Source organism: Odontomachus brunneus, unplaced genomic scaffold (genome assembly GCF_010583005.1).
Source record: "Odontomachus brunneus isolate Ranch 3 - 2012 unplaced genomic scaffold, Obru_v1 Obru_scaffold_038, whole genome shotgun sequence".
Taxonomy (NCBI): Eukaryota; Metazoa; Arthropoda; class Insecta; order Hymenoptera; family Formicidae; genus Odontomachus; species Odontomachus brunneus.
In genome coordinates, this window is record NW_022639488.1 from 1,575,438 (window position 1) to 1,600,548 (window position 25,111).

At 31.1% G+C, this 25,111-nt stretch overlaps 2 protein-coding genes across 2 annotated transcripts in view; one reads left to right on the plus strand and one right to left on the minus strand.

Annotated features, from left to right (window-relative positions):
- The window catches only part of LOC116843998, a 186,596-nt gene that overhangs the window by 39,593 nt on the left and 121,892 nt on the right, over nucleotides 1-25,111 (plus strand). The gene's annotated exons all lie outside the window — the stretch shown is intronic.
- LOC116843999 lies at nucleotides 12,368-14,364 on the minus strand. The gene has a single exon (XM_032815034.1). The coding sequence runs from the start codon at nucleotides 13,686-13,688 to the stop codon at nucleotides 12,825-12,827; it is 864 nt and encodes a 287-aa protein (XP_032670925.1). The 5' UTR covers nucleotides 13,689-14,364; the 3' UTR covers nucleotides 12,368-12,824.

A 25,111-nucleotide genomic window follows, 5' to 3' on the forward strand; every position in this document is an offset into this window, starting at 1 on the left:
ACGTGTGTCCATTATTGAATAGATTCATGGCTCAGTGTAAGTATATGGTGCAGGAGGGGGAGTGTAATATGAGTGTGTATTGATATGTGTGTATTTGTATTGATAGCTATTCTATTAGTATGTCTGACATTATTACGTCCAAAAAATGTGTGTGTGTGTATGTGTGTGTGTGTAACCTAACCTAACTCGCCCAACACACACACACAATTTTTTGGACGTAATAATGTCAGGTATACTAATAGAATAACTATCGATACAAATACACATATACCAATACACACTCATATTACCCCTCTTCCCGCACTACATACATATACTGAGACATGAATCTATTCAATAATAGACACATGTATAGTTATATATAAATGCCTATACAGTTAAAAAAATAATCTGTGTACTGTAGATAAAGGTTCGGTTAGATCTAAAATAGCAACTTTCTAATGGCACTACAAGAAACTGTCCATTTTTTCACACTTTTTGTTGAAGATTTTTTATCGGCATCTCATAAGCTAAAAAATATCATAGTTTCAGTCAATTCGACTGAAACCACTTTTTTCATATAATTAGTGCGAAGTCCTTTCGAAAAAACTGTATTACTTAAATTTAATAAGTATCTGTAAATAAAACAAATAAGGTGTTTACAAATAAGGTGTATATTGTTTTTTACGTTGTTTGTAAAACTGAAACCTTGAAGTCATGAAATGAAACAAATTTAACTTTTAACTTTTTAATTACTTTTTTTTATTAATTTAACTTTTAATTCAATTAATTTCATTAAGGGTTAACTTTATCTTAACTAAGTTAAATTTTCAAAGCCATTAACTTTAACTTAACTTAGTTAAAAATAAAGTTAACTTACCCAATCCTGGAAATAACAACTATTTCTAAATATCTTATATGCATGAAAACACGAGCATGTGTTTTTATTTAATTTAACTTATTCTACTTCTACACAAGTACCTATGAATCTAGATATCCTGTATAATTAATGGATATGTAAAATAATATGTATGTAATATATAATATATGTAAAATAACATGTATATAATAATATGTAAAAAAAGTAAGAAATAAGTTTTCATAATCTCTTCGTTATATCTTTGTTATGTCTTTTTCCATTGGCGTTGAAAATATATACGGAATATCTAACAAAAAACGTATCAATGTTTGTATGCGGCTACAGTTTATAAGATTGAATAAAACAAAGTCCTTGACTATTTTGCAAAATCACAATTATTTTAATCCACAGTAACAATATTAATATCGTCACTGTTACAATAAACGAAGAAAGGAATCTGATACCATAAATACGATACGAAACGAAAAAAGTAATTCAATCGCGAACGAAAGAGATTGTATATTACTTTTTGAACTTGTTTGCCATGCTTCAATCGATCACGACATTCGACTATTCCAAATGAATGATTAGAGAGCAGATGCGTCCAAGAATGTGTGCCAAAAAGATTACTTTTTGTTTCATGTCGATATACCGACTCACTCGCGAGTTGCAGCTGTTTAATTCTTTTATTGCTAGTGGAAGGTACTTCTCACTTTTTTCATTTTTATTTTGTAAAAATTTGTAATTTCACAAAACTAATTATGATTTTGGGATTTTCTGATATAATTCTGATATAATTCTGATAAATACTTTATATGTTCCTTAAGATTTTGCACTCAATTGTTGTAATTATTTATAGCATATTAAAATCGAAAAAAGCGGTTTTTTTTTTTAAATCGATTTCTCGAAAAGTATTAAATGCTGAAAATTATAACAGACATTCTCCATATGTCGTAGTACAATATATATATATATATATTTTTTTTTTTAGTACTTTTTTGCAGATTAGATTATTTATTATAAATAAATTATTTCTTTTTACTTTAACTAATGAATTTATTTTCAATAGTAATACTATTAAGTATCCTTATCTCAATAATATCTTTTTTATATATATAAGTCTAGAACCTTAAACATAAAAATATTACATAAACCTTAATTACAGATAACTTTACCCAGTTTTTATCCGTTCATAACTTCCATAAAAGTGATAAAATTGCAGTGTTATTTTTAATCGGTATGAAAAACATCGAGAAATATGAATTCATTAATGATTTTCGTGAATCAATAATGTTGAAAATGTTATAATAAAAAAACAAAAAACATGTTTTTAAGAGCGGCAATATTTGAAAAGTTGATCTATGAAAATTTTATTCGCATTTAATGTTACTGATGTTTATAAAGTTAAATCTACTATTTTTCTTCTGCAAGTAATTCTTTTTCTGCGTGTTAGAGAATGTAATATACTGAAAAAAAAAATATCTAAAAAATAAGAAATATTAATTTATTGGGCACTAATAACATATTTATTTAAATCGAAATTATTTTATTTAAATAGGATAAATAATTGCTTCCATGAAAAACTAAGGTTTTAAGAAAATGTATGTTCTTATTTTGGATAATATTTTATATCAGAATAAATAAATATGTTATCAGTATCCACCAAATAAGTATTTCTTATTTTTCAGATATTTTGTCTCTCTTTACACAATCATTATAACATTCTAGATGAGCGAGATGACGACTTTGCATTGTCCAGTGAAAATTGACGGAACAAATCGAGCCTGACCCGCGCATGGCGAATTAATGAGACCACGTGATCGTTTAATCTATACGAACGCAACAATTATTTGTAGTTTCGAAATATCATTTGGTCGTCAACGCCCGGGACAGCTTACGCCGGCTGCTAGTATATCATTAGGACGTTGAAGGGATGATTACGAGCACCTCGAATAGCTGGCAATAAAAGGAACTTCCGCTTTAATTCGATATAACGTCGCGGGCCATTAAGCCTGGCCGTTCTTCATCATTTTATCGCCAAGGAATCTCGCGGGTAACTTGATCGTGCAAACGGCAACTACGAGTGCCATTAGAAACTGTCACTTCGTGAACAAAATAGTAATTAAATAAATTTGATACGGCCGTAATACACCGTTGCAAAATATCGCACAATATTTTATGAAAGCTTCACGGGCAAGGATAAATTGTTTGATGCAGCAAATCTATAGTTTAGTGGATAAAAAATTGAGTATTATAATTAAACAAATTTTTCTATGTTGCAAAAAAATTATGGATGGAACCAATTGTCAATTTATTGAACAAATATATTTTAGTAGGCATCTTAGTTACTGCAACAAATTATTTCCTATTTCGAGCAAATTTAAATTAAAGCAAACGAATTCATTAATTTATTTCCAAAAAATCATGTCGTGCTCACTTAACAGACAATAAAGAAATAATTTTTGTCCGTTTTGCGATGCAATAATTTAGTTAATTTAATTTAGCTGCAGTTTCATTACATTATTATATTATCAGTAATATTCAAAATTGGATATATATGTAAAATAATATAATATATAATGTATGATAATATATATGTAAAATAATTTTCTAGTGCTATGAGTATTGTAACTTTACCAAGCTCCCATCGCCAAAACAATTAATTATTAGCTATAACGAAATCCCTTGATACGCGAAATTTCCTTTGATACAATAGCAAATTGCAATAGCAACTAATTGTGTCTCAACAAATATATTTTATTGAATATCCTAAACTATAATTCTCCCACATATATACATACATTGTGGTTTTGATCTTTGTTGTACCAACAAAACTGTCGTACTATGTCAAATTTTATTACTATCACAATCACACTATAATCACATAAAAAAATAATTAGCATTCACTTATAATCAATATACAAATTAATAATATTATTGCTTCATAAATAAGCATTGATATATCATTTTGTCAGAAGAATTTTAAAGTCTTGAATTTCAACAATGTGCAATAATTTTATTTAAATATTGTAATAGCTTCATGAAAAGTACAATATGATTATTTTAATAATATTTCATGATATCTTTTTCATTTAAAAACGTTATATTCTCAACCCAATATTTTACACTTTTTAATCATGAAAATTATTTTCGAATGATAAGAATATATTTTTTTGTTGAATCATACACACAAAATGTATTGATGCAAGTAATTTATTTTTGTTTAACGCTATGTAATTTCAGTTTACATGTAAAAAATTTACATGTAAAAAAATAAAGATATTTTCAAAATAAAAATGTTCTTTTCTGCATAGCTTTGAACCTTTATTAAAAACTGACTGTCTGTATATTACGCTTATTAATTTGCAAAATCAGCGAGATTTTTTTTTATTTTAGAAAAGAATATCTTTAAGAAATCAAATTTTACTATTTGCCTTTCATATAGAGTAATAAGATCACAAGGTATCGCGTTCTGGCACGGTAAAAGAATGCTTAACGAATTCAGATAACTTTCTTAACGAGAGTACAACGATTCAGAGATACCTTCTTTGTCGCACGAAACGTATAATTAAATTAGCAAATTATTTAGAGAAGCACATTTTCATACACAGAAAAAAAATATTTTTTTTAGAAAATTTATTTTTGGCATGTTAATCTTTAAATGAGATTACATAGCGTTAAATGAAAATAAGTTATTTGCAAAAATATATTTTATACGATTTTTTATAAAAAAAATCCTGTATTTTTATTATTCAAAAATAATTTTCATTAATAGAAAGCACAAAATATTGATTTGAGAGTATACAGGGTGTCTCACAACCATAAGATATTTTAATAGCGTATTCTGAAAATAAAGTAGAGTAAAAATCCTTATACAAAAATGTCGAGGCTACAATTTCGAGGCAGTTTTTGAATTATAACCGATCAAAGATTACCAGTAATTTCGCGTAAAATTCGCGCGCTCAAGCTCGTAGTTCTACAGCACACACATCGTTTTATCATTTGTTATCGACTTCACAGTTAATATTGATTTTTACTACACAGCTGATTCCTAAAAACATTAATAATTATTATTGTTAGAATTATTCAATTTAATAGTTTTACACTTGAGGAATAAGGATTTTTGCGTTTTTGACATAAAAAGTAATCATGGAAAATAATTTATTATTATTTTTGTTGTTTACATTTTATGAGGAGTGAAATCGTATAATTCTAATAAATCGAGGCAATAAGATTAATTTGTCCACAGTTCTTAAACAATTAAAGTTCTTATTAAAATCTTGATATATTGATATTATAAGGTCCGAACTAAGATAATAAAAATTTTAATTGTTTAAGAAATGTGGACAAATTAATCTTATTACCTCAATTTACCAGAATTATACGATTTCACTCCTCATAAAATAAACAACAAAAATAATAATAAATTATTTTCCATGATTACTTTTTATGTCAAAAACGCAAAAATCCTTATTTCTCAAGTGTAAAACTATTAAATTGAATAATTCTAACAATAATAATTATTAATGTTTTTAGGAATCAGCTGTAAAAATCAATATTAACTGTGAAGTCGATAACAAATGATAAAACGATGTGTGTGTATATAACTACGGACTTGAGCGCGCGAATTCAACGGTATTACTGGTAATTTTTGATCGGTTATAATTCAAAAACTATTGTAGCCTCAATATTTTGGTGTATAAGGATTTTTGCTCTACTTTATCTTTAGAATACACTATTAAAATATTTTACGGTGGTTGTGAGACACCCTGTATAAGTGTTTCATATATAAGCAACTATATGTAATTTTCTTAAAAGAATTTTAAGGTCTTGAATTTCAATAATGTTATAATTTTATTTTAATATTATAATAGTCTCATAAGCAATAATATGATTACTTTGATGATAATAATATTTTTTTCCGATATTTAGAAACGTTATTCTCAACCTAATATTTTGTAACTTCCCTTAATGAGAATTTTTTAAAGTAATAAGATCACAGGTTTTTTTTTCGGTAAAAATCATATAAAATACGTTTTTGCAAATAACTTGTCTTCGTTTAACGCTGTGCAATTTTGAAGATTAACATATCATAAATAAAAATATTTTCGAAACAAGAATATCCTTCTTTTCTATGTTTACACATACACATCTTACACTTATGTGAGTTAACGTATTTTGCGCAAGTGACATGAATTATCTTAAATATTAGATCTTCCTTTCCTCGTGCTTTCTCCTCCGGCAGACTGCTCTAAAGTTTATTACGCGCAGTAATCCCTTTTTCCTTTCACGACAAAGTTCGTCTGGCGTAACCGAGAACGATGGTCTCGTTTAAGTTTGCAAAGCGCTACGTCATACAATGGTTTTAACCGTAGAATTAGCTTTCTTGACGACCCTACGTTAACAAAGGCCGAGACAAGCGCACGAGATCGTATAAGGCGATCGAGATAAAACAATTATCCACATTGACACTATATCTACGAGCGTCGATTATGGAGCCCAGGAACGAAGGAGAAATTACACTCAGACAAACACATAAAATCGTGCTACATAACTTATTTTGCTAAAATGTGCTAACGAATATACGCAGTCGAGGAGCGGCTCTCAAGAAGAACGATGTAACGACGACACTTGAAAAATGAGCGGAATAAAATTCTCATGGAAGTCCATTTGCATGAGAAGCGTTTCTCCATCATCAATTATAACCGAAGAACAGAGATTCCAATATTTCTCTAGCTATCCGATAGATGTCTCAACGCCAAACTGTCTCGAGACTTAAGATCTTTTCTTTTTTTTACACTGATAAAAATAATTTTGCTAATTTAACAAAATACTGATATCCGCAACAAATGATCGGTAATATACGGCAAACAATTCCGTTATGGAAACAAATGATTTGTTGCTTTCAATTTGCTGCTGCAGCAACACTTCTATAATGGATACAGATGTTACTGCGCACTTAATCCAACAAATTATAAATTTTATTTGCTAGCAATACAGAGGTTAGAAATAAAGAGATTTTCTAACCTCTCGATTCGTTATTTCTATAAACAAATCAATTATATTAACAAGAAAATGTCTTTTCTGCAAGAATTTGAGGAAAGAAATAACAACGCATTATTAATACATAAATTCTGGATCTATCTTTTCGAAATCATTCATTTCCTGTGACGTAATATTTCACATACATACGCACCACCTAACAGCAACTCTCACTAGGCTTAGCAGCAATGACGCGAGCTCGCATGAACTATTGCCACGCTAAGGTTTTATTTGTCTTCGAGCAAACCGCGCTTCTGCTTGCCATTATATTTGTTAATAATATTATAATTATTATTACTGATTATACAATTATTATTAATATTATTCATTTAATATTGTTTATTGTATATCTGTTAAAATGACAAATGATAAAACATAATTTATAACGGTAACTATTCAATTTTTTTCCGTAACGATCATCAGATAACAACAAATATGCTTTTGCTCTGGTAACAGAAGGATCTTTTTGAATGTAGTGCTCGATATTTTCTTTAGTGTCTCGTATAGAAAATTTTTTGAGATATCTAATTGGAATCCAGTTTAATTTTCAAAAATAATTATGAATTTTTATTAGAGACACCAATATAAAAATTTTCTAAATATTCCAAAAAAGAAGTATAACATAAGTATCAATTAGTTTACAGGCTTCAAGGTCTAAGCCATATATATATAAAGAGAGAGAGAGAGAAAAACAAAATATAGATTAGATTACTCCAATTTATTCTAAATAATTGTATCGTATTGCGATATCAAAATCCTATTCTTATTCCAAATATAGAAAAAGCTCTAGGATCTAATTGGAATCTATTTCGATTTCCCAAATAAATAAAGTTGCAATTCAATTAAATGCAAATCCAAATAGATTCCATTTATTCTATTCAACGTTCTCCTAAATTTTTTTTAGTTTATTCCTTCCTGTGTTAACGATGCTGATTAGTTGTCTCGTTGCCACGTCGGAACTTGCTTCATCGCTTAGATGATACATTAAGGACTTTGACAGTTCCCAACTAAACGATTCGCGGAGTTTACGTGTTTTGACAGTTTAACTGTTGTATGTATTATGAGACAGGTTCGTCATCAATTTATCTTCGCAAGACAAAGAATTCTATATATCGTACGAATTGTGATCTCAATCATAATAATAAAGCTCAACATTATGAAGATATTGTGTTAGAACATTATATAGAGTAAAAAATTCGTAACTTTGTAAGTAACAATAATTAATAATTTTATATTCAAAATTCTAAACATTTTATATAACAAAATGAACATAGGGGAGACCGGGACTGAAAGTCACACGAGTCAGTTGTCACAAAGCTTATATCTCACTTAAATAGAGGAGAATTTTCACTTCTATAGTGTAGGTTGCCTGTAACATTGTAATTAGTTGTACGAAATGGTTTATGGCCAAAGCATCGCATGTGGTATTTATAAGTATTTTTTAAAAAATCGAATGTGCGAATAAATTCTTTCTGATTCCTATTTTTAATGTTTTGTTTGTTTTGGGATTACTAGTCGTAATTTTTCTGTAATCGTAAGAAATATTATACTTTTTGCTAACATGCAGTTAATAATTATGGCAACATTGTGTATAAATATAATCTTGTTCAGTCTATATGAACGTTTGGGGTGAATTGACTCACACGCAGTGGGTTTGATTATCACACGTTGCCAGACCTTACGAATGCGCATGGAAGCACGTACATCCGATCGCCGTATGTTGTTATAGTTAATTCGGTTAGAATAAGAGGTTATATCTACGTTGGTTTTCAGTAGATCTGAATTTGTATGGTTTCTGTTGATATAGCTGTATATGTATGTGTATATATATAAATATAATTTTCAATCAATAAATATACATGATTATATATCGATACATGGTTATATATAATTAATTTTACTATAACATTACAAACACTGTTACAACAAGAATTATTTATCGTGTTTTCACCATATAGAAGACATGTGACAATTGACCCAGGATATGGGGTGGGATGTCACATTTTTCCGATCTTGCTTACGACTGCATACTTTCTTTATGCATTAATATAAATGGTTTATATTTTTTTTCTTGTACCTGAAGTATGTAGCTATATTACAATATACTCAACATTCTGAAAAATTGTATACACCGTTTTATTTTTATCAATATGTAAAAAGTGTGACAATTGGACCCGATTTCCTCTATATATGAGTAGGGATATAAGTCCTTTTTCTGTTTATTTTAATCCTAAAACATCATACTTCTTTTGATTTTATCACCCTGGGTATAATGCACCCACAGCTTTCAACTATTATCACTATTTCCTCGAAAAGTGAATATCTTTAACATTTTTTTTTTTTATTTCAACGTCAAAGTATTAATTTATATCATAAATTACGATTTTTTATAAAAAAAAAAAAGTTAATTGTCTAAAAAAATCGAATAAAAATTTTAATCAAAAAGGGTTATTTGCTTGAAAATTTTTGAAGCAAACATATACATTTATATTTAAATTTGCATTTTACAGTTTTCTTGTACGTAATATATAAAACTAATTGCTATTTGTTAAAGGTGTGGAATGTAACTTTTCAGAAAAAAAAAAAAAATATATATATATATATATATATATATATATATATATATATATATATATATATATATATAGAGAGAGAGAGAGAGAGAGAGAGAGAGAGAGAAAGAGAGAAAGAGAGATAAATGATTTTAAAAAATATATATTATTTTACTATAAAGAATTTTAACATCAAGATTGATTTCAACGATGTTTCCTGCTAAATAGCAAATAAGATTGCGCAGTAAAGGGGAGGCAAAAGTTTACTATTCAAAATCCTGATTCCCTATATTTCGTTATATATTATAGAAACGGCGAGCGTTACAATAAAATGGGTATACTCAAATACGGTGTCCTCGAGTTAAAATGCAGACTGTTGTATGACCATTTTTATTATTTACCAACTTTTAATTGTAAATAATTACACGTGGATGTTTAATGTAATATTAAAGTTTTATATATTTTGTATATTTGAATTTAAAAAAATATATATATTGTTTTATTTAAGACATTTTTATTTAAAATTTATTATTATTATTATTATTATTATTTATTATTTATTATATTATTTATTATATTATTATTTATTATTTATTATATTATTATTTTTATTTAAAATTTATTTTAAAAAAAAGTTAAAGTATAAAATACTTGAAACGGTTAGAGTATTTATAGTTTTTAAGTACTTGTACAAAATATATGTAAATATTCTAAGTATTTCAGATATTTTATTTAACGTAAATATAAAATAGAAATCGAAGAAGAGAAAACTTTAGAGAAATAATAGAGAAAATAGCAGAGTAATTTAGTAGAGAAAATATATATAGAGTAATTTAATAAAGGAAATGAGATCTGTTCGGATGTCCCAATTAGAAACGTATTTTTCACAAACATTACATTTTTAATTCGAATCTTCGTAGATACTTCAATCAGAACCTATAATTTTTCTAAGAAATCGGAACGGATCCCATTTAGATCCCAGAAAATGCGGGCGTTAGAAGTCTAAATGTTTCAAACATATAATTCTAAATAAAAAACTCAAAGTTTCTCAATATTCTTTCTGGTCTTCATTTTACGCTAAAATTAAACAAAACTTATACTGACATTCGAAATTATTTCAGTATTCAATAAAATACTCAAAACGACTTAAAAATATTGTGGTAATTTTTAAAACTAGCGAGCTAGCGAAAATATTATGTATAATATAACGGCATGTATAACTTTATTTATATTATTTTGTTTTTATATTAATCTCCTATATTTATCATTGTGATCATGTTGATAGCATACGGATATCACATGATCCGAGACAAAGCAATAACTGCAATATAAAAATATTGAAAAAGCGAATACAGTTGTTGACACGGAGACGCGAAGGCACAGAGTCGTAGAATAGAACCGAGTCGCGAAGCGAGCGAGAAGACTGTTGTTGCGTCGTTACGTATAGAAAAAAGAGTGAGTGAAAGCGTCGAGAGGTACAAAGTGTTCGAACAAAGCGAAGTCGAATCCTGGCAAACATCACTCGTATTCAATAAATTAATTTACGTGGGAACAACGATTTTATTTAATTAAATACCATTTAACCATCCTCAAAGAATTTCCCACAATATTTTATTTTTTAATTTTTCTATTAGATACGCACACACAATATTTGTTATAAAAATATTGGTAAATGTTTACTTTAGGGGAGTCACCCTTGACCTTGACATATATTATAGAGGTCATCCTCCTGAATAATCTTCAGAAGGTTTTAGCCGTCGCTCATTGTTTGTTAAAAAATTATTGATGAAAGAAGTTCGAAAAATATATTACAATTTTTCGATAATGTGTACTGTTAACGAGCAATATCAAATAATAACTGCAATATCGAACAATTAGCGGGGGCTGCGCCCCCCGCACCCCCCCTCAAAATTAACCTAACCCAACCTATCGTCACATTAACACAAAAGTTGAACACTTTAATAAACAATGACTGACGCTTAATGTGACGATAGGTTAGTTTTTAGGGGGGGTGCGGGGGGCGCAGCCCCCCGCTAGTCGTTCGAGATTGCAGTACTTACTAAAAAAAAGTTGAACGTAATTTTTGCACATAGGGTAAATTGCGCGGGTTTTGTTTTGATCGTATGTACGATTTCAATGTTGATAATCATGTTATGATCATGTCCTGACACACACTACCATTGTATGTTGATCGAATCGAATCGATAAATTTTTTGAAATTATGACTCATTTCTATCCACTTAGCGGAAATTTTACTGAATAAATTTATTATAAATATTGAATAAATAATTTTTTCAATATAATTTATTTATCCTGTGCACTGTTTACCTTATCTTTATGTACACTGTGTGCAAAAATTACGATTAATTTCTAAAACATTTTTTGTTGATAACTTTTTAACAAACAACAAACGACGGCTAAAACCTTCTGAAGGTTACTCAGGAGGATGACCTCTATAATATATGTCAAGGTCAAGATGACTAAAGGTGACTCCCCTAAAGTGAACATTTACCAAAATATTTTCGTGAAGTGACATAGCAGTTTGCTATTGAATATTGTATCGTCCACGCATGCGCAGAAGGTCTTCTATCGCGGAAAAAATCTCGCAAACTGGAAGTCCTAAGTCGAATTAGTACGGCGCGTACATATTAACACATATAGAAGAAGACCTCTACCATGTTTGCACAGTCACTTACATAATTAATTGTCTGAGAAATTGTAACTTCGAAGTCCTGAAATATAGGATATCTAGCCCCAGGCTAGATATTTGCAAGATATTACAAAATTATTTCATATTAAATGCGTAGTAATCATTAAACCCACATTAAAAATCTATACCATATGTTACACATTGTTAGAGGGAAAGAAAGTATAATTGACATTGAATGTATATTTTATCAACAAAATGATTATTTATTCGCGTATATATCATTAAATTGACAACAAACAATAATGTAATAAACAATAATTGCAGATACAGTTATAACTAAATTACAAATACAATCATATCCAAGTCAAATATAAAATAACGATAAAAATTAAAATAACGAGAAAATAATCGGATATTGATTTTCAGTTCGGCTTGGGTATTTTCTGCCGTTCTAGCTCGTCTGAAGAGCAAGTCTTAGGACCGTTGACATTGTAATATCTGTGAGACGCTTATCAATAGCCGAACAAAATTTTATCTGTATAACTTAAACTCCATATAAACGGCCCTAAGGCTGAGTGATACAATTATTAATCCCGCGGCCCTGCGAGTTGCAGTAGAAAAAGAAAGTATAATAAGTATAATAAGTAAATGTATCCTCGAAACTGTTCCAAAACTGAAAATAATTCCGAACGCTGTTATATATTAACTACATTTCTTACTGTCTCGCTTGTATTATTTAAATTTATAAGAACACAACTAAATAATCATTACGATAATAAATTCCACCAGTCTCGTAGTCTCTGTACGGTCTGTAACTACGGAATTTATTTTTTATGGAATACTGTTCTCGAGGAACATACATAACTTTTTGTATCTTATTTATGATTTCTTCTGCTTTATTTTGTGATGCAGTGGTGAAAAAAAACGGACATTTACGATCTTGTGTTGCGATAAAAATATCTAACAGTGCACTTTCTACACTAAATTCTGCTTGAAATGCAATAATGATATCTGCTTGCTTATACAAATTTGTGCGCACATAATCTTCATAGGACACACGTGCATTTTCAAGATAAAGCTGCGTTTTGGACTGGCGGCAATTGCAGCAAACATTGTAGTATTTATTCCACTCACAATCTACTTCTGGTTTTATCAATATAACTCTTAATTCCTTAATTTTCTTTTTCAAATATTTATATTTATTGCAAACATGTAAGAAAAGTTCCCATGATGGTAAGCCCGTTATATCTACTAAACTCGCACCTATGATATGTATGATAAATTGATAATTTGCTGGGCGTTTAGTAAATTTACATTCCTGTCTATAAATCTGTGTTTCTTCAAATAAATGTGCGAATTGCTTTAACCCGTAACACAGTGTCAATGAAGCTGACATATAATCCGAATATATGTAAGTACACTCGTCCCAAGTTATCACATTTGGCGTTTTATAATTATTAAAGTATTGATTAACAAATGTAAACATGTCATCAAACTTTTCTTGCATTTTGTAGAACTTTATTTGTGGATATGTGTTAAAGTAAGTGTTGTTGATAATTGAGATATTTAAGTTCAGCAATACAATTAAGTCGTTGCACATAGACATGTGTTTTTCTTGAAAATTCAAATAGTGCTCGTCACAATAATTGGCAGAATAGCAGAGTGTTGCAAGTTCGCAGATTAATCTGTTGGTGACACATAAAACATGATCTTGCGCATAATATTATCTCTATCTCGTACAGCTTTAGATCACGTGTTTCATCTGAATTCCTTGCATAAATGTCTTTTATGATGACCTCCAATCTTCATCTGAGTTAAAACGACGTGCGTTCGATTTCCAGCCTTCTATTCTTGCGATTGCCATATATATACAGACTTCCATATGCGAACTTTTATGCATCATTTGATGCTCCTTGCAACAATAAAAGACCATGCCGCACTAATCACATGGCATTAATCTGCCTTGATTTGGCCTCTGACATGACAGACATGACAGATATTCGGATTGAAAAACTGATTACAATTATTTTCTGTGTATGATTTATCAGATAAATAATAATCGGATAAATAATTATACATGTATCGAGTTATACTCATCACAATATACTTATATAATATTGACAGTTATCAAATACTTTGATCGTTATATTAATTTAGAAATAATGCTGAATATTTGAGCGAAGATAATAGTTATAATAGTTAATTGCTGTACACAGCAATTCTGTACACGAATTAAATTTAGATGTTCTGTTGATGATAGACTGAAGGACACTAATAATAAGTTCGAGTATGTTTTCGAATATTATATTCTGTGATTTATTGACAATATATATAGTAACTAGCAAGATAAGGAGTTTCGAACAGCCACTAGCATACAGTGGCGTAGCCCAAAAAAAGTTTCGGGGAGACTGTATTTTTTATTTTTAACAAACAAAAAAAAAGGTAATTCAAAAAAATTTTTCTCACACTTAGCGTAACCCAGAAAATTAATTTCGGAGAGGGGCTACAGCCCCCTCAACCCCCCTTCCTGGCTACGCCACTGCTAACACATACAACATATATATGTGTTCGACATTCACGTCGCAAATATACATATAAAATGTACGTGTACATATAATGTGTCCGTACGACACATATGATACGTGAATAATAAAATAATCGATATTAAATAAAAAATCACAGCCGTAATTTGAGCGCTTAGTTTGAGCGTATCCGCCACTGCAATACTGAGTGGCCGTGATATATTTACGCAAATCCACTCGCTGGATGACGAAATGGCTCTCCTTCAACAATCTTCCGCTAGATGGCAGCACAGAAGATCTCGATAACGTCACGAGCGCAAGTGTAAAAGAGAGAGTGTGTGTACGTGTTGTCTAGCATTCAAAATTAATTTATGCTACAAACTATAATGAAAATTTTATAAAATGCTAAGAATATTTATATAATTTCCTTGTATGCAATTATATTAGTAAAGAGGACCGTTATATCAATAAACAATGGTGGTTATATCAATAAATATGGTGGTGAGACCTCTTCTATAGTAATTAATAAATTGTTCTTTTTTTATATTTATACTTTTTTGCAATAACTGACATATACATTTTATTTCAATTTGCATTGAATTGAACACATTCTAAATAAGAATAGAAAAAAATATATATTTCAAATATAAATACAGATATAAATACAGATTAAAAATAAATAACCGTATTAGAATAAAAAGAGAAAATTATTTTATTAATCTACTGCAAGATTATGTCTAATGTAGCTCTTGTTCAAAAGTAGGTAATATCCCAAGAAGTTTACCTTTTCAAGAAAAGTAAAAACAAAAGCGCCTAGTTCTTGCGTTCCGTTCCGTCAAAAGAAAATTGTCAAATAATCCGTACAAAACATTATATTACAAAATAATTCGTACAACAAACTGTACTTTTCTACCACAAAATTAATGATATTAGGAAATTTGCGCTAAGTGAATATATGATTAATTATATCATTATATTATTTTTCTAATTACTTTATTTGTTATGTACCTATTTTTTATATGTTACATCATTCTGTGTTAGGTATATATTTAAACGAGTTTGTTATCATTATTCCCCCACACAACAGAAATGTCCCGAATATATCATAGGGATATCCTATAGATATTGAGATATCTTTATAATAACCTTGTGATGTATCAGTGACATTTCTGCTGTGTGGGCCTGATCCATTAGTAAATGTAACTTATCACTATTACACATTAACAGCATTTCTTTCTACATTTGTATCGTATTCCAAATCTGAAACTTGTATTATAAAATGACCAAGTATACGAATTATAAAAAAAATAAAATCATTCAGATTCACAAAAAAACTTGACGCGTCCGGGTTGCAATAACAATTTCAATATTACTTACAAGTATTCCATAATCTTGCTGTGAAATCAAATATGTTTTAGAATTCTCTGATATATCTTGATATCAGCCGGCCGCGCCGAGTTTTTTTTTTTTGTGAATCTGAATAATTTTATTTTTTTTATAATTCGTATACTTGGTCATTTCATAATACAAGTTTGACATTTTGAATACGATACAAATGTAAGAAATAACGCTGTTAATGAGTAATAGTGACAAGTTACATCTACTAATGGATCAAGCCCACACAGCCAGAAATGTCCCGAATATATCACAAGGATTATAAAGATATCTCAATATCTGTAGGATATCCCTATGATACATATACCTAACACATGATGTAACATATAATGATGTAACATATAAAAAATAGATATATAATTTTAATAACAAATAAAGTGATTAGAAAAATGATATAATGATATGTTATAATTAATCATATTCACTTGGCGCAAATTTGCTGATATTATTAATTTTGTAGTAGAAAAGTACAGTTGTTGTACGAATTATTTTGTAATACGATGTTTTGTACGAATTATTTTGTATGACAATTTTCTTTTTTCACGGAGCGCAAGAACTACGCGCTCTTTTTAACTTTATAATTACAAAATGAGATGCGTCTCTTCTATACTGTTTTCTTCCATCCATCGCACACGATGTACGATAAGTGATACGGCGACAAGTAATATCCCGGAATGTTTCTCTCCTCTTTTTATCCGACATCGGGACGCGGTTCTCGAAAGTCGACGCGGCCGCGAGCAATCGAAAGTTGTAAATAAAATCAGGGCGATGGAATCGATGTACCTGGCGCGATTCCAGTCCTCTATCACAGATCGTAAAGCGAGTGCGGGCGTGCGCGTCTCTATCTTAGGGGGTCTGAACTAGCTAAAAATTCGACGGATGTTCAGACAGACAATTCTTGATCTCAAGTGTGATCTCTAGGCAGGCACGTTTCGACATTGATGGCACATGAAATTTGCCGCTGAATATCACTCCCTCAAGTTTGTTCCTTGTAGAAATAATCCACGGTAGCTTGGCTGGACAATAACATTATCGGCAGGCTGATGCAGGCGTAAACAAGCGCTATGTTCCGCGCTTCTCCACGTAACTTTTTCCGGAACTTCGACCAAGACAGACGTTCCTCCACGTGGAGACTCTTCTCCGGTAAATCCGGCGAAGGAATTGAAATGATGATCCCTATACTGTAAATCTCAATGTATTAATTTCACTCATTTTATCTGTATTACCTTAACACATATAAGTGTGTGGTATGTTCATTTTATACGGATTTTATGCGCATTAATGAGAACACGTCTAGGATATGTAACAAAATAATAAGATAACGCACTTCGTTATTAAACATTCACGACATATTATAAAAACGTATTTATCCTTTACACGTTTCAACAGTTTCACACGTTAATTGACATTTGTATGGTTAGGAAACTATAAATCATAAAGGATCTCTATGAAAGTAAGTTGCACAAAGAAAGAATGCAAATATTAATCTGCAAATGTATTTCATTTACATTCGACATAATTATTTACATTCAAAATAATTATTTTTATTGGAATGAGAAACACGATATATAAAGTAAAAATCACAGAATTGAAAACAGAGAGAGATATAAATCACTATTACACTGCAAATTCAATTGTGTTATTTTAGCAGAATTTGTTATACGTTTCTTACTGTTTAAAGTCATGTCATTTAATACGTTTAAATGTATTAAGTTATAATTTACATCTTAAACATATCAAATAACGTGATTTAAAAGAAACTTCTACATTAAACGTTTAAAAATAACGTACTTAGATGCAATGTAATTGCGCGATTATACGACTGTATCTCTTCTTATACGTTTCCTATCGTTTTAAGTCGTGCTACTTAATATGTCTAAAAATTTTAAATTATAATTTACACGTCTTAAACGTGTCAAATGACGTAAGTTAGAAAGTAAGAAACATGTAAAAAGAGCTTCAACCAAATTACACATTTATACATTTAAAAATAACGCACTTGGATTTGCAGTGATTATATACAGACAGCACGCAAAGTCGATCGCCGTGGAGCAATGGCAGAAGTACTAGAAATCCATAGACTTATATAAATAGACTTAAACCCTCTTATAGAAACTCAAGAGACAATATGAAAAAGTAGCTATAATACTCACTATCTTAGAGGTTGCTATCTTCGTTGCACTAAAGAAGAGAGAAGAATTAAGAGAAGTAGAAGAAGTAGGAAAAGATAGGAATAGAATCATATTGTTGCTAACTGTTTGAATCTTACATTTTCTTTTTAGAAGTATACGAGAAAATTATATTTCTTATATTTTACTTGTGTTGTGTATCAAAGGAAATATATGAATAATTAATTATTTTTTTCAAAAAAATCTGTTATTCTTCAATAAATAAATTAAGAATCATTCTTTTAAACATATTATTGAAAATATATTATATCAAATTAGAATACACACCTATGAAAAAAAAACATCTTTTTGTCCATATTGCAATTTACAAATTCTGCAATCCCAAATCATTACTTTTATTTATATTTAATATCTTCCTCTATATATTTTTTGTTAATATTTAATATCTTTTAATACTTTTATTAATATTTAATGTAATAATATTAATAATTAATATCAGACACTACTGTATACAGATTAGATACCTACATTAGGATTCACATACACGATAACACGTCATCTCAAGTATTCTTATTTGTTGCTCGTGAACTTCCTCCAGTAGGAGTCCATTTAAACAAATACAGTAGGTCTGTGCTGTACCGACATCTCACTCTTATCTTGTATCGCATAGCCACTTATGGGAGCGCCCAATCTATTTATATAAGTCTATATAGAAATCTGTTACGTAATGCCCGTATCATACTAACGAATGCACCTGCGTTCGCGTTTGCGTCTCTACCAATAATAGTTTCTTGACCAATCAGAAAAGAGTTGCTGGCTGCTGGATTGAATAAAAGGCAATTGTAAAGACAAACGCGAGTGCAGACGCAGGCGCCAATGGCAAGTATGATATAGGCATAACAGCCGAGCGGTATGCCGGCGAGGTCGTGCCGGGACATCAGATTGTTTGTCCAGACGTCGCGGTGACAAACGACGTTTCTGCGTTTACTCGACGGCGCCAATAAACGCGGAATCTTTCGAACCACTGGCTGATCCGTCGCCTGACGACGGCTTTGCCGTGGTCATCGAGCTCCTGGACGAGATCGACGACGCGTGAGCGGCTGTCACATCGGACACAAGACTGTCCTCCGATTTATCGTTCCCGTTGATGAAGAGCATTTCGTTCAGCAGGTGTCCGTAAAGATCGAGAATGGTCTGGCTGTCCTCCCAGTGGAATCTCTCGTCCAGAATCAGAGACCTCGAGTGGAGCCTCGCGAGGGCTCTCAGTAGCAATATACAGTTGCTCTTCGTCGAACGGCACGTATTTGTCCATCGTGACGTAGCCATTTATCGACGCGTGCTCCAGGACAATGATGATGTTCCGTTTATAGAGGTAACACTCGAACGTATATATTCGGGCCGCTCGACCAGGTCCGTATCAGGTTCGTGTAAACAGCGATCTCTTTGTTGAACGCCCTTGCACAGGTACTCCAGCATCAGATCACTGCCCGACGGTGGGATTTTCACGAAGAATCGCAAATTTTCCATCCGGTAGTCCAGCCACGCCGTAACTCGGCAGGTGATAATATCAGCCGAGGAAGACCTTCGTCTCGCCGAGCGGCTCCGGCCCGCCAGTCGACCAGTCGGAAGTTGCCGCCGCGGAATTCACGCTCCAATACCTCGTTAACATCGTGATCGGTCGGGAGGCACATTTCCCGCCGAACCTGCGGGCCAATCGGCGACACGGGGCACGTCGTCTTGTCGGCATTTATCGCCGCCGTGTCGCCAAGCCGTCCTTCACCTTCCGTATCGGTTCTGTCTGAGAGAGCTCTCGCGCCCCGACGATCGTACTGCACTGCATTTATACCGCGCCGTTAACGCGCCATCAGCTCTCTCTCACGGGGGGAGACCGGCAAGTACGATTGTGTTTCGATAAACTCTCCTCTCTTCCTCCCAGCGGATGATATCGCGGTGCACATTTAGCCATTATCTGCGCGCGAGGATCTACAGGTTGCAAATAGACAACTGGGCGCAGGGAAGCAATGTCTTGACAAATATCTCGCGCGCGGGCCCGATGTAATTTATGTCTCATCGTAAATCTGACCCCGATACACCTTCGCAATGTGACGAGGAAACGAATCCCGTGTGATATATGTAGTTTTGAGGAAAAAAAGAGTCGTATATCGCAATAGCGCGTCTGCGTGCCGAAAATTTACTGGCATCGCGCGGACTACTCGAGAAAAATGTGGCGGGTGAAGCGGAAATACTTACGGTTCGATCGTAGGAGAGATTGATAGAAGTCACGTGGGTCAGTTGTCTTAAAGCACACAGATATATACACAGTATCGAATGTTGTTCGATAAAAATTTTCTCTCTTTGACTAATAATTGCCAAATCAATAATACAAATTAATCAATCATCATATATGTAATTACGTATATAATTTAATCAATTAATGAAATTAATTATTAATCAGCATATAATCAATCAAATCAAAGTTTGATTAATAATCTCATCAATCGATTAAGTTATTTATGATTTTATATATAAAAATTGATTAATTTTGATTATTGATTTACCAGTTATATTTCAGTCAGCTCTAATATTTTAATTGATTAATGTTCAACACTGTCTCAAAGCTTATATCTTGTTTAATAAAATTTCATTTAGTAAATAGAGAAACATATTCTTTTAATATAATGTAAGTTAATTATTCAATTTTAAGAACTACAAAAAGTATAGAGCAAAAATGTAAACCAAAAATTTAACTGTGCATTTGCTGTAAAAAGTTATTATAAAACATTTGTAAAAGTTATTATTTCATAATTGAATTAGTATGAAATAACAATTTTTATTATACTACTGTACTTTATTTAATACTTTTATTTAGCACAATATTACTAACTTTATATATAATAAAACATTCGAAAAAACATTAAAGCTGTTTCCTATATATAAAAAACGTAACAATTAATCTTATAGAATAGTAGAATAAATCTAGCCACATTTGCACAACTTTAGTTACAAGTAAATAATCTTTTCATGTATAAATATATACAAGATATATACCAATAACTCTATTTATCTCAATATCTTTGCTATTTCAAACAATATAAAAAAATAATGCCTATAGAAGTTTTATAGCTTCGAAGGAAAGATGTAACTTAATGATTCTTTTATGAGTGAAGATAAGTAGAAGATTTCAAGCTCATCTTAAATTTCTTAATACGATCATATAAGTTTTTTTTAACGCAGATTATTTTCTCTAATCATTCTATAAAAATACCGGAGTAAAATCATCGAAAAGTATATACTTTCCGAAATATTTTTCATTTTATTTTAATATTTTTCAATACTGGATATATGAAAAATATTTCGCAAAAATATTTATTTTTTGATAACCTCATCTTGATATTTTAGTACATAGAATGACAAATAAAATCGTTTACTATAAAAAAAACATAGAGAAATCTTATTGCAAAATTTTATTGTATTTTGCAGATTCAGTGATATACCCGTGTACAACGATTAGTATCATCGTCATTTTACGTACAAAAGTATTCAAATGATGTCGAAAAGTGAATAGTTTACGAGATAATTTATATATTTTATACTGAAAACTATCTAGATATAATGTTAAATATCTCAGAAAATACTCATTTTTCAATAATTTTAATCTAATACTTTTATATGCAGAATATGATCAGAGAAATTGATTAGTGTTAGAAAAACAATATAATTGCACTTATAAAAATTTAAAGTAGTTTTGAAATCTCCTACATATCTCCTACAGTTTCACAAAAAAATCATTATCCCTACGTCTGTTTAAAAATCACAAAATCGCGAAATGATCCTTTTAGAACATAGACACTTTTCCCTGAGTTTCATAAAAATCGGAAAAATATTACAATTAAAAAACAGAAAAATTGATAATACTAATTTGATAATAGTAATGTGAATTTTTTAGTTTCTCGAAATTTTATATTAATATTCTCCATTGTGACTAAATAAAATTAAGCAATGTGTTACCACCTAGAATCAAATTTCTTGCAAGTATATGATATAATAAATGAAATTTTTATTCATAAAATGATTGAAATAGAGTATATGAGTGGACAAGGTAAAGTTGGTCCATAATTAAAGACTGGCAGGAATGCTATAGAAGTCTCTCGTGGAGACTTTGGAACTACTAATCAAAATACATATTTTATACGTAGCCTTCTTTATCCTGCGTTACTGTGCAACTGAACCAGGGCAAGATGGCACTCAATGTCGCTGTATATTCGTTTTTTGATTATTACAAAACTAAATATACAGGATGGTCCATTTCAATCGAACATCTTAAATATTTTACTTATTTTTGATGATACAGAAAAATGATACAGATGAAAGTGGAAGGGTGTCAAGGGGAACATATTTTAATCACGTTGTTTTTCTTCTAGTTGAAGATGCTAAAAAGATATGAGGATTACCTTCACTTTTTTAAATGGAATTATGATTTTTTTATAAATATGATATCTTTATTTATTTTATCTATAAAAATAAATACGAAGTATAATTGTCGAAAAATCAATAGTTTACGAGATATTTTATAATTTATTTTAACAAAAAATTTAGTCAAGAAGATGTTCAAAATGATGTCCTCCGATACATCTCTGATTTCAATATATTTTCCGATTCCAATATATTTAAATCCCATTAACTTTTTATTTGGAGAACGTTGAAAAACATTGTTTTCAATGATGTATCAACTACAAGAGAATATGGAAAAACATGTTTTGGAAGCATGTGCAAATATAAACTAAAAAATGATGGAAAATGTAAGAATATCATTTATATATCGTATCCAAAAATGTATTGAAATCGGAGGACATCATTTTGAACATTTCCTTGACTAAATTTTTTATCAGGATAAAGTATAAAATATCTAAACTGATTTTTCGACAATTATACTTCTTAGTATTTTTATACAATAGATAGAGGAATCATATTTATAAAAAATCATAATTCCATTTAAAAAAGTAAAGGTGACCTTCATATCTTTTTAGCGCCTCCACCTAGAAAAAAAGTAACGTGACCAAAATGTGTCCTCCTCAATACCCTTCCACTTTCATCTGAATCATTTTTTCGTATCATCAAAAATAAATGAAATATTCAAAGTTCCATTTAGGTGGACCACCCTGTATAGTTAACAAAGTCGTGGCCGATATTAACAGAAGAAAGTTGCTTCTATCATGTTTATACAATCAGTCACAATTGGTTGCTTGAGAAATTGTAACTTCGAAATTCTAAGATATAAGGCACCTAGTCCCGGTATGTCCTTTATTTAAAATTTCCGTGTGTGAGAAATGAAAAGATAATTAATTGTTGTAGAACGTCGATTTACTCCTTGGATATAAAATTCTACTTTTTGCTATAAAATTCTTTTCGTATAAGTACTGTTTTTCTATATTGTTTCAAATAGCAGAGATATTAGGACCGATTTATTATCTTCCCAATGTAAGGATAACATGTTTTCTTTTGCCTAGAGAACAATAATGAAAAGTGACAGACCTGGTCTCTCTTATTTATCTCACGGCCGGCCGATCAGCAATACCGGTCGCGTTGTACGGTAATTACCAGCTCGCGGATTTTCGCGGAAACGGCCGCGAATTTAGAAGCGCCAAATTCACATATCGCACCGCGTGGACATAACCGGCCAGTGAAGCGAACGAGCGCCGGAGTGCCGAAGTGGTTTCCCGTGAAACGTCGAAAGCGGAACTTCAGATTATCGTACGCGCATGCAATTGTTGGCAATTAAACGGCACACGAAAGCCGCGCGACCACTAATTAACGTCGACGATGCGCTAAACAGATTCGGGAAATAGATACGTTAACGTTAATTACGTGCATTCCGCTAAAGTACGGTGCTCTAATAAAATGGCGGTGCCCCGCGCCCCCTCGCGGCTCCCGCTCGCGATCGGTGCATCACACGCGCGCGATTGCTCATATCGACGACGACGACGTTAGTATCGCGCCGCGTTTACGGAGAAAGACGCGAACGAAAGGGATCTATAATAAGCGCATAATCCCAGGCAGAGAAACCCGCCCCGTCGGGTGTCATAAAACAATTGGAGAGAAACTTCGCGACCCCTCGCAACCGTCGAAATTTATTCGCCCTTACCGTAAACGCATCTAACTTGCCGGAAGCAACTATTAATGGGGTCACTCTATATAGCCCTTTCGGCTTCGTTACTTTACGACACCAAAGGTAATTCGATTAACTGCGTTCAGAAGCCGCGAACAGAAATGAGCTCGCTAATATCAATGTACACGATAGAGCAACCATTTGGAATTACCTGCAGTGAGGCTTTTGCGCCTGTCCGCGAACTTGTGGGCGTTTTACTCGTAGTGGAAAGGCGACGAAATTCAGCCGTGGATACGATCGTTTTTAGATATCGTTTAGCACGCGAGCGTAGATTACGTCTAAAGTGCTCTAGTAACTCGAGGGACTGAGGGAGGACCGAGGACGCGATAAGGAAAACGTGTAATACACGAGAGATTTAAAAATCTCAGAGAACGCTGCAACTTTTCACGAAGTATACTTTATTTGTTTGTTGTTAAAACGAGAGAGAAGTAAAATCTTCAGCCAACAAATCTTCTTTCCGGGAGTCCGGGAGAAAAAGAAACAAAGAGAGAGAGAGAGAAAGAGAGAGAGAGAGAGAGAGAGAGAGAGAGATTGCATATTACATGGTAAAAACTTTTATGTTAAATTTAACATATTTTACGTGTCCCAGAAAGTTCATAAAAATTTCCATGTCAATTTAACACAAAGCGGGTATATTAACGAAAATATAGATATTATATCGAAAATATTAACATCAAAAAATTAATACTAACTAAATACTATTAATACTATTATTAGTTAATACTATATATATTAATTATAAATATATAAATATAATTAATAGTTAATATTATTATTAGTTAATACTATTTTGAAATAAATTTTACATAAAATTGAC

Bases quoted from the DNA above. Each gene is read 5' to 3' on its own strand.
- LOC116843999 (XM_032815034.1), bottom strand. From the start codon at position 13,688: ATGTCTATGTGCAACGACTTAATTGTATTGCTGAACTTAAATATCTCA.